Here is a 14,878-nt window from a genome sequence, read left to right on the forward strand (position 1 = left end):
TGACAGGAGGTGACAGGGGTTGAACTGTCAACCCTATGACTGGTAGACGACCCACTGAGCTACAGCCACAGCCACAGTACTGCTGCTATTTTGTTTAACCTCTTAATTTACATTTCAACCTCTTTGTGTCTCTGGATCTCAAAACCCAAGACACAGAGCTGATGTCCTGCTGAGATGACTTGTTTGTAACAAGGTATGTAGCAAACAATGCCAGGGAGACACCCTCTGTGCTCTCTCATTGTGCACATGTTCTAACAGAATCAGCAACAGCTGGAGCAACCGTGCAACTTTTCTTCTTGTTTGCCAAGTAACTTGTGCATCCTGACAATGTTATGCCATCCTTACACTTAAACTCTGTGACTAATGACACATTATCTTTAGATGACAGAGGGTGTCAGACTTTAGTCTTTTAAAAGTTCTTTTGAGTCTTATCATAGTCTTCTAGTGTAAGGCCAGCTTATTAATTTGCTGTGCAGATATACTATAACCCATCACTTTTTCTTGGACCAAAAGTCAGTCTGACCCCCTCTGTCAAACTATTTCCACACTGGAGAGCCTCATGCAATCACATCCAGTTCCCCACAGGAACCAAATATGTCTTTCCCCCTTCCTCAGCAACATTTTCAACAACATCTCTCTGTTTACTCACCAGGCTCACAGATACAGCTGTGCCGCTCCCATTGGTCAAAACAGTGACTGTGGGCAGGACAAGGAGACGAGACACAAGGGTTTCCAACATTGCAGCCGATCTCCACTTTCACAGCTTTTGATGGGTGGGGCAGAGGAGGGGCATCAGGCCGTACACCCAACCGAACACCCTATAGAAGAAGATGAAGTGGTGTTTATATTAAAGATAGTTTTGAGAATCTGACAGCTTCATTTATTTACTGAAATCAGTCCATCTCTTACATGCTAATATTTCTAGCTTCCCTCCACTCATCCATCAGTAAACATTATATATTCAGTCCATCCATCCTTACCTGTATGCATCCTCTTATTCCATTCTGTACCTCTCCAGAGCCCAGCACTCCTCCCACGTGCAGATGTTTCACCTTCAAACCATGAATCTCATTTCCCACTATCACTGTTCCCTAATGGAAGAGAGAGAGAGAGTGAGAGAAGGAGGTGGGGGCAGACAGATTTAGGAAGGTCACTGATTATTATTTTTAACAGCTAACTGGACTTCTGGACAAAAATACACAAGGTGCACATCTGTATACCATCATTTGAAAATGTAAAAGAACTATTATTGCTATTATTAAATTAATGTATTTAATATGAAAATATCAAGGTAGTCAAAAACGTACAGTTGAAAAAAGAGTCAAAGAGACAAAGATTGTCTGCTATGATGTCTTTGTGCAGAAACATAATGAGGATCATTTTTATTAGTTTACATTATGAAAGTAATACAAGCAAGAAAGAGTACTCAAAAAAAGACAAAAATGCATTTCTGGAAACTGTATTCATTTTCCTTCCAAACTGGAAGTCACAACTCTTCCTAATTTTATTTGCCACGGAATATCAGATCATTATGTGGCTTATGTCCGTTGAAGGGAGGGGAAGAGAATATGATCAGCTGGGAAAATGGCTTTATAGCTGCACTGACTTTATTAAATAGAAAGACAATAATAACATGCAAGCACTGGCAAGAAGGTCAGTGCTCAACTGATAACACTGACACGCTGTTCACAGCAACATGAAAACCAAATCAATGAGCCCATTTATTGCTGTTTCAACAGCAGTGGAAGATGATAAATGAGGTCTGCACACAGGGCAAACGATTTCAGAAGACAATTAATGATTAACAGGTAGCTACAATATTTACAAATTTCATATTTATGAATGTTTTTTGCACCTTTTACTTGGTTACTCAATGCACTTGAGTAAAATAAAATGAAATAAAAAGATAAAAGACAACTTGCTGCAGATACCTTTAGAATTAAACCCAACAGATTACAGAAAATAGGACCAGTGCGTGTTTTGGAGACACTGAAACTGTCTGTTCCTATTTCTAATTTTTAATTTTGAATGGTTAATTAAGGTGATGAATCTGTTGTGGGTAGTGTTGGGGAAAAGGACACCAGGAAAATCATTAACTAAAATGTTGCTACACTTTGTTTAATGTTTTGTGTCTGTTTTGTTGGAGGATTGACTGTGTCCTAAAAACCTTCTCTTCAAGGTTTGTGTCACATCTATTACCTGATAGAGTCCAAAGTCAAGTCGCAGCGTGGCGACATAGCGAGTCTCACGGCCACTGTGAACGTCTCTCAGCTCCAGCTGGAGGTCGTGCCACTGTCCGTCTGCCACTTGAACCTGATCCAACCGCAAACGCACCGGTCTGGTTGAACCGCGGGTCACCGAGAACACCAGCTGACCATTTACCACCTGAGAGAGATGGAGGGACACAGCACACACATGGTGAAATAGCAGAAAAAAGAAAATGGGAGGAAAAGAGGAAGAGTGAAGAAATGTGAGTCACTGAAATCACTAAAGGAATAAAATAACCTTAGTGGAAAAGAGACAGAGGTTTGTGATTGTGCGGGAGTGTGAAAGCCAACATCTTGGCTGCACTCCTGCTAGGATGCAGCCATCTTTGGATGTAGCATTAGAAACTGAATCTATACATAATTTTAGCAGCATTTCCCATTGTGTACCACCTAATGAGATTGGACTTACAATGTGCAGGACTGAATTAAAGCACAATAACAATTTCTTTACAAAACAACAATGAGGTGTTGCCATTTGTTTTGGATAAATGGAACTAAAGCTTCTGGCAGAATGCAGGTAGCAGGGGGAAAAGCATAGCTATGTTTATCCTCTTCAGCAGAGCCAAGAAAAAAACATCACCAGCAAAAACCTCTTTCAGAGCAGGAGTCAGTGGGTTTATAGGAAATATGGCTTTGTTATCAGAAGCATTAGTGTTCCTAGTGTGAGTCAAAAATCAACCACAGTCTCATTTGCGAATATACAAGATCGCAGTGAATTTTTCTGGAATATACTAATGTTCAACTACACTGCAGCAGTCATACTCATACAGCCACTCGGTCCTGACTCACACACCCCCCACACCTGTCTTCTGTTGTTTATCCCTCTTTGAACGGTTGCCTTTTGCTCAGTGCCAAATTATCTGATGTGATTTCTGTGTAGCTCTTAAGTTTGTTATTTGCCTCAGTTTTCTAGCCCACTGCGCTTTCTAGTAATCCTAAGTTATTTCTCCTCATGTTAAATTCTGTTTGGGTTTTGAACTCTGCCTGACCCCAAAATTTGGATATACTGCTCGGCCCACACTGATTTCATGTCTCTGGACTCAATTGCCTCTGGTTGCTTGGTTTTCTCAGCTTGCAGTGACTGTAAGCACTAGCTTTGTCTTTGCAAAAATAAACTGCTCAACCTTGCTGTGCAGTTACCGGTGTCAAGGCAAAATTTCTGATGTTAGTATTACCCCTTCATATTTTAAATACGTATAATTAAAACCATGGTCAATTACCGTGCTTTGAAAAACTCCCCTGCTAAAGAGTTAAATACTGTCCAGGAGGAAGTGTGGGCAATTTTGGTCCCGAGGGAGACTTAATTGAAGATGGGTATCAAGTCTTTAGAACATGCAAAAAAAAGACTGCTGTAAAAGGAGGCAACACCGCAAATCTTTTTAGTCATATTAATGGCCATCACCCTCTACTGTAAGTGAACTTATGCACACACAATGCATAGTGATGCTAATAATTATTTCTGGTTTTCAAAATAAAACCTTAAATGAATCATTTCCTTTAGTCTAAGTACTTTTTGAAAATATTTTCAAGACATTTTAACGGTACTGTAATAATATTTTTAACCATGATCATTTTGGCTACTATAAATCATGATATTAAATTTTCATATTGTTACATCTCTATTTCCAGCCTTAGCCGTTTCCATGAGAAATGTGACAAGTATAGACATTAACGTAAATGAATGATTGTATCAGTGTGTGTGCATGCGCACCTGAAACAGAAGGCTGGTGTACTGGCCGGCCTGGGCCTGCAGCAGCATCCCCTCTCGCGCTCTGGTTCTGAACACTAGTCCGAGGTACCAGGGTGTGGAGATGGTGATGTCATTCTTCAGGTCCCACCAGAGGGCGCTGTTACCCAGGAAGCGGTGAGGGTGTGGCATCACTGACGCGAAGAAAATTAGCAAAAGGTGAATACAAGCAGAGGTTGAAATATCTCGAACAGCCTCAGGATGTCACTTTTATTTATCAAGTTCTGAAGCGATTTTTGTGAATTGATAATTTTGAGAAATTAGATGACGTGTTTATCAAATTTATTTTACAGCCCCCCCACGACCCTATTCAGGAATAAATGGTATAGATAATGGATAGATGGATGATTTTTTCCAAGGTTTGACTATCTGTGCTTACAATGGAGATGTAAAACTCTCCTCTTGAATCGCCCTGGGATACAGAATGTTCATTTACATTTAGGAAATCGCTTAGGGTTTACCTAAGCCCTATAATATACAGGGAATATTAACTGCATCCACTTTTCCCTCACTTGTGTCCAAGTACTGCTGAAGGTGAGATGTAACAAAAAAATGCAAGGAAAGAGGAATCGAGGAAACACGTTTTGAGAAACATTACAAGCCTTTTCCTCCAAGTCTCCATCTGAAACATTCAATGACCAACTGATTTCCGGCATGTCAGTTGAAAAAAGGCATCTGCAAAGGATGGTCTCATGTATCCTTGCTCATGACTCCAACAGGGAGCCTCGTCAATCCTCACAGCAGATATAAGAGCTTTGGGACATGCTCGGTCCTCGCCTGACCTGGAGGTCGTTCCGGTTGAGTGAGGATTGAGGAGCGAGAATGATCAAATAGGGAACTGGGATTTGCTAGCTCACATGCTAAGTGCAGTATTCGTCTTAATGCGCTGTGCTGCAGTTTCCAGTAAATATCCTGAATGGAAGGGCCTCATCTATTTCCCAATTTTCCTTCTGTCAGTACCCTCACAGAGGTCAACAGTCACCCAACCACTGATGAAATGAAATGACATAGCATTTCTAAATCTGAGCTCCTACAAGGATCAGGCCATATTTCTGTATTGAATCAATGCATAAATGATAAAGAAACTACACGTTTAAATAGCATTGCAGCATTTACTAATAAATGAGATATTAGTATAATTTGCTCCAACAAATAAAGGCTACTGAATATCAGAGCATATTTTGCTACATTTTAAAAAACACAACCACTATCATCATCACTGGCACAACAGAACCTGAGTTATCGCACTCATAATCCCAGATGCTACTGGTAATCATACTGGAATGGCCCAATAAGGATGAAAATAAACTCATCCAGCCTCTCACCATGGCTGCAGTCCTTCCCTCCATACCCTAGGGGACAGTCACAGGAGAAAGTCTCCCAGCTCACCCTGCAGGTTCCTCCATTCTGGCATGGGTTGGACTTACAGAAGGGCAGCTTGGCGCTGCAGCCTATAGGATGCAAAAGGGATGTCAATAAAGCTTCCGATACGGTGCCACCAGATTGTTTGTCTCAGCAATGCAGGGATTAGCTAGTAAATGTGCAAACATAGTTTCAGCTCCATGAAAAGGTCTTCAGTTGCCCATGTGCATAATTAAAGGAAAACATTTCCAAATGCACTCTGCAGTAAAATTTCCAGATTCAAAAGGCCTTTACAGAAGCAACTCGTCTTGAAAGGCCACCCAATTTCATCATCAAGAAAACATTAAGTGTAACAGTGTGGCAGTTTTTGTTTGTTTTCAGTTCCAAAATAACACTTGTCATTGAAATATTACCTTAAAAGGCTGATGAGTCTATAAGAATAAGCAAAAATGGGATATTAAAATTTATTAAGCACTTGTAAATAGTTTCTCTAGATTGACAAATCTCATAATAATATAGAATAACTACATTATCGTGATGACTAACTGATTAAAGAACTAATTGCCAGATAATAATGTTTAAGATTATTGCAGGTTTATTTCATGTCACGGTCACATTTACTGTATGAAGTGGTTTATTGGTCACAATTCCTAAAGAGAGCCATTAACTGCAGCGATTTGTATCTAATAAAAATTTATTTTATTGATTTATTGATTTTATTCTTTCAAGCATGTAAAGATAGTCGATATGTCAACACACATATCCAAAATAGGGACCTTTGTGAAAATCCTAAATGTTACAAATGTTTCTTCATTATTGTTTTTAGAAAATCCAAATATGGTTAAGCAGTGCTGACCAGGGATAGTTCCATTGTTAGCGATAAATCCAGCCAGGTCCAGTGGCTTGTTGTCAATGTGCAGCTCCTTCATACAGCCAATAAACTCCCTGGAGCCAAATGGGAAATTGTCTGGTACGTTGGGGACTCCACCCAGAAACAACGGGCCAGTTAGGTCCAGAGACCTGGGACAAGAAAAGAGGGAGAAGAGTAAATAAGATTCAGGGGAAAAGGATCTCAGGAAGGAATGGATTATCCCTGAAGGATGGAGGAGAGGTGGGAGGAGGGGGCTGAAGTCAGGGAGGTAAGAAACGAGAAAAACATGAAAAGAGGGTAGGAAAGAGGCAAAGGGATTAAACAGCTGTTGAGAGTAAACGTGGAAATGAGAAGAGTTGAACTGAAAAAATGAGAAAGAAAAATGGACAGGCAGAGAGACCGATGAACAAACAAAAGAAAAGAAATAGAAGAAAAGAAAAGGTAAAAGAGGATGACACGGCAGAAGAAGAACAATGAGGCAGAAATGAAAGGAAGCAGTTGTTGGTGGTAAAGGTAATCACACACATGAAAATTAGAAAAATGTGAAAATACACCAATGACAAAAGGGAAACATGAAGGCAGCCAGGAAGGGAGATGAACAAACAAGAGATTAAGTGTTAGTTACAGCAAATACCGAGAGAGAGAGTGAGCGTAAAAGCAGACAATAAGATAGATGGAAAACAAGAAGAAGGAAGCAAACCAGGAACAAGAGGAGAAAGATGTTGATGACAGCAAATAACTGTTATGGGACTGCATGAGTGAGAAAAACAAAAAGATAGAAACTGATTGTGTCGCCATTCTGAGAGCATTATCTTGTTTTTTCTCCAATGTGAGTTGAGGTTTTCCTTTGTATCCTGTTTTGGCAACACAGGCAATGTGCCGAGCCAATAAACGCCAGTGGAATATAAAGTAAAGGAACTCAGAGAGACAAAAGGGACTGCAGTCGTACAAACAAGAGATCAAGCGCAACAACATCAGTGTCATTAGAGGAGGATGTCTAGACCAAGTTAGAGGACAGTGAGCCATTAATGGAGAAATGGAGAAGGAATATGAGAAGAGAAGTGCTCAAGCATTAAGTCTTTGCCCTTCCTGTTTGATCTGTCTTCTTCTCTCGGCTTTACTTAGCACTGACAAGACACAGGCAACATGATTAGAGCTTACAGTCATTAACACAATGACAGGCAGCTTCTTTAGTGTGGATATACGCTCTGTGTTTTATAAAATCTGTGGTAAACATGTAGACACACATGGTGGCGCAGTGATTAGTGCCGTCGCCTCGCAGCAAGAAGGTTGTGTAGCCACAATTTGAATGTTTTAGATGTACATATAGTAATATAATGTGTGAGAGAAATGAAAAAATGAACATCAACACTAGGCAGAATAAGTCAACATATAACAAGGCTATCAGAGAGATGCAAACAAACATGAGCATGAAGATGTCTAACAGGTGTGCATCACTAGAGGCACAGGTCCCCACAGATTTCCTCTACAGTGATCTTGTCACACTGACCTGATATTCCCTAAAACACCTTTTAGTACAGTCAAAGGTTTCACTGTATGTTAACAGATTAGACTGTTTACATCCGCATCACTTCATGTACTATACACACTGCTCATTTTCAAACAGTGATCATTTTACAAGCCTGTGAAATTCTGAACATGTGAATTTAATACTAGTTTTTAGGAAAATGGACCATTAAATGAACACAGACACTAAAATCTGATCAGAACATCCTGTGCTTAGTGTCATTACACAGTAACAAGAAACTGTCATGATATACTGTATGTCACTTTGGGGACCTGGAGCAGAAAAACCAAAATGTTTAAGAGCTTATCCTGAGATCTACATTGGATAAAGAGTGCATATAAATGTGCCTCTAAAAACAATTTTAACATTTTTCAGTAAGCTCCTATATAAACTACAATGAGGCATTAGCCAAAGCCAACATCTCATAATATGACTACACAGCAACATCTTAACCATTAGCTGAACACATGTTTTCTTAGTTGTTCCATTAGCTAATCATAAATGTCAGAGAAGGAACTATAACATGAACACCTTAATGGTTTAGATACAAACTGTACTGTAGTAGGAATGACATACTCATGGTTGTTCTATGTGAGATGATGCCAGTGCCATCAATATTCATATGACGGTATCACACTTAACACTGTTACGCTTTTTGTGCTACAGTACCTTCCCACTGTTTGATTATCTCAAAGCTGAGACAACAAGAGTGTAATAAGCCAAAAGTTTGAGAAGTAGGAGGTCATTTACATAAGAAATAGTTAATATGCTTTATTCATATGTTGATCTTGTGTGTGTAGTGTACTTAAACTGTGTAGTGACAAATTTCATTAGTGCCTCATTTAATGTTGCTTCTTGCTGACCGTAACTGTAATAACATTTTTTTAGACCAGGTAAATTAAATGATAACAATTTCAAAGACATATTCTTATTGTTGCTGTAATTTTTCAGATGTATGGGGCCTAAATTTGACCACCTTAAAAAAAACACATCTAGAAACAGAAAAAAAAGATGGAAGGCTGACAAGGAGAAACTCACTTCTTGGTGCTGGTCTGCTTGCCCTGTGCAGCGCAGCTGTAATTTCCGAGCTGTGTACCAAAGCGGAGTGACAAGGCTGTGTCACAGTCGTCGACGCTCACCACAGCAATCTTCTCATCTGATGGTCCCTGGGCTTCGCCACTCACGCTGCGCTTGGGCTGAACATATATGCAAGATTGAATACAAAGCCCGAAGAAACAGAAGACAAGAAGCACCATGACACCAGACAACATGCAAGCAACAGAACAGCTTTTTCTAAATCTAGAGTTCATCTCACTGCAGTCATACATTACACCAGGTAACAGATCCAACACATCCGACTAGTCATTATCTATACTGCTACTGTACGTTATGTTAGAAGGGGGAGATGGGGGCTGAGTTAGCAAGACAAGAAACATCAAGCACAGAATATGGGTAAGAAAACAGTGGTGTAAATAGAGAGACTCACTCACTCTTCACTTACTGTCTACTGGTGAAAAAAGACAGAAGGAGAAAAAGGAAAAAAGAAAGAAACAGAAGGACGTAGTATATGTGCACCCTGACACACTCATACTCACATAGCGTATAGCCGGCTGAGGAAAATGAAAGAATATGAAGAAAATTATAGGAGATGTGCAGTGAAAATGCATGAATAAAACGACAAGCAAACACCCATATAACAGCATGCAAACATAAACACTTCGATTTAATTCAAAGTGCTTTGTCGGTATGAATGATGAGAATCTATTCTACAGACGCATCAGAAGTAAAAGTTACCAACAGAACAGAAACACTTCAGGAGCTAACTTAAACCTCAGTTATGCAAAATTTAAGATCCAAATGTTCTAGGGCACAGGAACAAACTGAGAAATAAACCCACCTTGTTGTAGTAGTGGATGTGAACTGTATGCCAATTCCCGTCACTCACGCCGCCAGGCAAGAAGGGACTCACCTGAGTGGAGGATTCACCTGCAGGGAATGTGTCAAAACAAGCAGGCAACATATTAAGATAAAAAATATTTATCTAAACCAATTTATGTACAATACACAACACTTTAGTACCTCCCCACTTGAGACTTAACCATCTAAGGTTAATTATTTTGAGATTATAGAACATAAACTACTCCACACATCATTGGAGGATGCTGGGATTCACTTTGTCTGTCATGTAACCCCCCCACCCCCACTACGTCTAATTATAATCTCCTAATCCTAAAATTAAACCTTGAATCACCACCTCATGGTTCTATGCCTCTGCCAGTCAGTGACCTTGTCCTTTGGACACCAAAATCTAATTAGTTCATCATTGAGTCCAAATGGATGTTTGTATCAAATTTGAGGAATTTCCCTGAAGGTCTTCCTGAGATATTGTGTTCAAGAAAATTGGACAGATGGACGGAAAACCTGAAAACCCTGGGCCTCCGGCCACAGCTGTGGTCAGCACAGAGGCATATGAAGTTCTCTGAAGAAATGATACACAACTCTGACAGCTTTTCTTGTGGGACTATACTGTATGTCCTTATAACAATAAGACAGAAGCACACAAGCACCATCACACACAAACCGATACAGTACCTGTGGAATATTTGAGCACCACTTGTCCTTCTTGGACCTCCAAGGCAATGAAGTCATGTTTCTCATTGAAGCGTCCATTATAAAACAGGAGACCACTGTTCTCCATGGTGGCAAAACTACAAAATGCACACAGATCACATACAGACAAAAACAAATGTCAATAAAATTTAATAGACTAGTTCACTGAGGAATATACTAAATATGAGTATTATAATACTTCCACACAATATATTTTTATATTGTTGTCTCCTCAAAATATACAGATAACTTAAGACACATTCATACAGTTTCAGATAAGATCCTTAACTCTTGGCTTGCTTAAGGCAACATCCAACACAGTGAGTTGTGTATTCCTGTGTATTCCTGACTTCACATGCCAAAAAAACATCACTCACACCAGCTTAGCATAGAAGAACAAAAGGTATTCAAACTATACCACAGCATCCCACGCCATCCTGCTGTTCAGTTGTAGTTATATTTATGTATTAAAAAATACAAATTTAAATAATATAAATATATAATTAGGAATATTTCCTACACAAATATTATTAATGTAAGGATATACATTGTGCACTCATGTAAGTTGCCCGCCTAGGTCTCTCTCCCTTCAGTTCTGTTCCATGAGGATGTTTTGTCTAAAATATTATTCAATGGCTGACCTGTCTGCATGGATCCAACAGCATTGTGCCATCCTATCTTGTTGTAATGAATCTAACCTCTTCAAACCACCACAAATATCTGATAAAGGTGTAACCTTAATGGCAGATTAAATGGAGACTGAGAGGCAGAGTCAGTGAAGTAGAGATGAAGGAGCAAATAAATGCAAAACTTGAGATATACATTATATAAAATACTGTATATCTAAGTGTGAAGAACTGTATATGAAAAACAAAAAATAAAACAGTTTTTCTGGAAAACGCTAAATTATGTAGTGCAGGGGCTAGTGATCATTTTAAGCATAGTTGAAGGAATGAGATTTAAATAATAAACAACACCACTATCATTCACACCTATATTCATACCTATTCCCTCCTACACTGCACAGCCAGATTCCCCAGGTTACTTTCACTGCAAAAAACTTCAGCGTTTGAGTGAAAATGAACTTTTTTTTGCAGCGGAGAAATAAAATGCTGTAAGAGAAAGCGAGTGATGTGAATACTGATTAAGTCCTGTTTGGCCCTGATGTGGAAATCAGGCCAAGGAGTGTAGCTAGCAGCAAACAAGGTGCTAAATAAAACATTGGCATCAGGGGAACAAGGCTGACAGTCTGTCAGAGTAATGTGTATCTGTATTCAGACACTACGGAATTAGTCACATTGAGATAACATGAAAGCAACTTTACCCAGAAACAACAGGAGAAGAATCAATGTTTTAAATGACATGTAGTATTTTACTGTGTTGAAAGGTAAACTCTACTAACATTGTTCCCTAAAGCAAGACACCAGATGTGAATGTGTTTTGACTTTAACGTGGGGCAGTGCTGTAATAAACCACTGAGTATCTGTTCAACACCATCCCAGTGTTTCCTCAACTGACTGTAGTTGTTGAAAGGCTAAAGAACATTATCCCTTTTCTTATCCAAATTTTTCCATGAAAGGTATTGATTGATTGATTGATTGATTTATTCTTTCAAACATGCAGAACAGAACAGAACAATGAACAAATGACGTGAAGCTTCACACATCACTCTTCATTTCTCGACTCAGAAATGATAATCACCACTCAACTGGTGGCCACAAATCATTGGAATAAATCACACGTAGTGCCTGCAATGCATGGAAGGTCATTTGGCAAGAATACCATGGCCGCAACATCTCATAGCAACCACTCCATGGTGACCACATCAGCATAGCAACAACCTCATGGGTAATGTCCCCTTAGCAACCATCATTAGAATACACAACTCATGGCAACCATCCCTGGCTGACCACTCTTAAAGTCCACTTCAGATCTCCCATAGACATCAGCTCGGTATGACGAGAGGTGAAGGTGCAGCTTTTAGTGTGTCCTTTGTCGTGTTGTTCACCATTCAGACTCATATTGTGAAAAAATGAAAACCTGACTTTGTAAGTGATGTAAGCAATAATAAATAATATAATTTCTAAATAAATTTGTGTAGCTTTATTGGCATCGGGCATTGCAGATAACAATATCTGTGGGAAGAAGAGAGGTTTCATGTTCATGAGTTAAGATTTGACTTATTTCTTCAAAAGGAGTATTGACCCTTAAATATACCGTTCCCTGCCAGAATGTCCATTTCTATTATTGACCGTACTGTGTTTAAAAAATAAAAAAAAACAAGTCAACTAGCCGACTAAAGTTTAACAATAATTCTGCAAGTGGTGGGGAAATAAATGTTAATTATGTTTAAAGGTAAAACTTATTACTAACCAACAGTTAATAATATTTGCATTTCAACTATGAAGCTATTTACATTTCTCGGTTGTCTGGCTACAAGGTTATGTTATTCACACCATCTTCAACAACCTGATGGGACGTGGTGCGTTTAAAAGCCAATGGCTTAGGGTATTCAGAGGGTACAGAAACATTACTATAAACAGGCCATAGATTTCTACCCCTGCCATTCTGAATTTATCACACATTGCCCTCATTTCAGCTGCCAGCTCATGCTGAGATCTGACAATTTGCTCTCAGAAAAAGGAAAATACAAAAATGTGAAAATTATTATCCAGGATGACAAAGTGTTGTTCTAGGACATTGTACAATTTATCTCAATTTCCATGACTTTTCCATGACTGGAAAACTGCTTTAAAAGATGCCAGGTTTTCCAAGATGTGTGGGAACCCTGCACCCAGACATTAGAACACACAACAAACGTTAACGCTAAACAACCATATACAATACTAAACATAAAAACTATTATAGAGGACAAACAATACAAGGGGATGACCACTGACCTCTGCAGTAACATTAACTTTCATCTCAAAACAATAACTTCAGTTCAAAAGTTGTGTGTAAGCAATTCATTGTTTAAAAGGAACTGGGTATTTGAATTTAGATTTATGCCCTAATGCTCACAAAACGACAGCTTTTAGACCGGACTGGTAACTGGAAGTTCCGACCGCTTCAGAGGGAGCATGCAGTAACCAGAAATGCTGCATTTGTCCTTAGAAACTTTTCTGAAAAAGGATTGAGAGATGATAATAGAAGAGTGATAAGATGTAAGATGAGAGAAGTGAATGTGAGGAAGGGAAAGCAAAGGAGGTGTTACTGAAACAAACGAAACTGATGGATGAAGAAGGAGTGAGGGGAGACTGCGCTTCTCGCTGAAAAGAGTGGTGGAAGCAGCAGAGAGAGAAACCGTGAATAATAGGATCAATCTCTGAGATGGAGATGAAGTAAATAGATTAAAGCAAAGAGAGTAGAGGGTGTAAGAGGGAGTGAAGTGAGAATCAAAGAGGGGTGGTTATGGATATGTCTGGGTGAAGATGAATGAAGAGGAATGAGCGCTGAAAGATAGGGAGGGAAGAAGGCAGAGGAAATAGCAACAGTCAAAGCAAATATGACATTGCATTTGTCAGTATACAAACATTTACAGAAGAAGCAAAGACGAGAAGAAGATTAACCCAATTTGCTGTACTACTCACGTTAAAGAAATGGAGAGGTGAAATCTCTGTCTGAGGCCCCGGAACATGGCAAAGGATTTGGGGGGGAAGGAACGAGAAGTGACGGTGCAGTACGGACGCTCATAGCCTCCTGCGGGACACTCACAACGGAAACCCCCACCTGACAGCTCCCGACAGGTCCCTCCATTACGACACACACCTGGCACACATCTGCCCTGCCGCCGGTCAAACTCACACTGGTCACCTGGAGATTTAATGTGAAAAGAGGTCATCATCTTATTATTCTGTTGCAACAACAGTAAAAAAAAAAAAAACCCACAAAAACAGCAGAAAAACTAGCCACACATTTTCAGTTATTTTGATCCGGTTTTTATACATTCGTATAGAAATATTATTCACAATCACTGTTGCTTCAAGGACTTTCAACATGCTCAGACAGTTAAAAGCCTTAACAGGAGGGCTATGGAATCAAAAAAGCTACATTTTTTTCATGTCAACAGCTTAACTGAAGTGCTGAAGGTTTTCTTCTCTGCAGTATCAAGCAGTGAACTGCATTCACCAGACGCTTTAGGTGTAAATTAGTCCCTGATTAGTCAGTGGGAGCACCAGGGTGCTGATTCCTGAGGAGCTGTTTCACAAGACTAACCTCTACCATGGCCTCAAATTAACATAATAATACAAAAAGCATCAAAATTAGAACTGACAGTGATAAGACACAAACTATATAGTATTAGGAAGAATATGTGAGCAGGAGAGACAAGGGGAAAAAGTATTTTCCTGCCAACTGTGATTTTGTTACTTTAGAAATATGTGGAAAACAAAAAAACAACACAAACAAATCTGCAGACAAGAATAAACACAGGTTTGGCTGTCAGTCAAACAAGCGCCAGTCTGAAGTGTCTCAGGTGGCAGAAACACCCACGC

At 39.4% G+C, this 14,878-nt stretch overlaps 1 protein-coding gene across 1 annotated transcript in view; it reads right to left on the reverse strand.

Moving 5' to 3' along the window:
* The window catches only part of celsr3 (cadherin, EGF LAG seven-pass G-type receptor 3), a 102,283-nt gene that overhangs the window by 36,106 nt on the left and 51,299 nt on the right, over positions 1-14,878 (reverse strand). Inside the window, exons 4-14 of the mRNA XM_020623579.1 lie at positions 13,976-14,198; positions 10,368-10,483; positions 9,673-9,761; positions 9,371-9,385; positions 8,814-8,971; positions 6,233-6,396; positions 5,340-5,465; positions 3,979-4,148; positions 2,200-2,385; positions 981-1,091; positions 650-818 (exon numbers count right to left, since the gene is read on the reverse strand). Of these exons, the coding sequence (XP_020479235.1) occupies positions 650-818; positions 981-1,091; positions 2,200-2,385; positions 3,979-4,148; positions 5,340-5,465; positions 6,233-6,396; positions 8,814-8,971; positions 9,371-9,385; positions 9,673-9,761; positions 10,368-10,483; positions 13,976-14,198 (1,527 nt within the window). The remainder of the gene's footprint in view (positions 1-649; positions 819-980; positions 1,092-2,199; positions 2,386-3,978; positions 4,149-5,339; positions 5,466-6,232; positions 6,397-8,813; positions 8,972-9,370; positions 9,386-9,672; positions 9,762-10,367; positions 10,484-13,975; positions 14,199-14,878) is intronic.

The sequence above is a fragment of the Monopterus albus genome, unplaced genomic scaffold, assembly GCF_001952655.1.
Source record: "Monopterus albus unplaced genomic scaffold, M_albus_1.0 scaffold305.1, whole genome shotgun sequence".
Taxonomy (NCBI): Eukaryota; Metazoa; Chordata; class Actinopteri; order Synbranchiformes; family Synbranchidae; genus Monopterus; species Monopterus albus.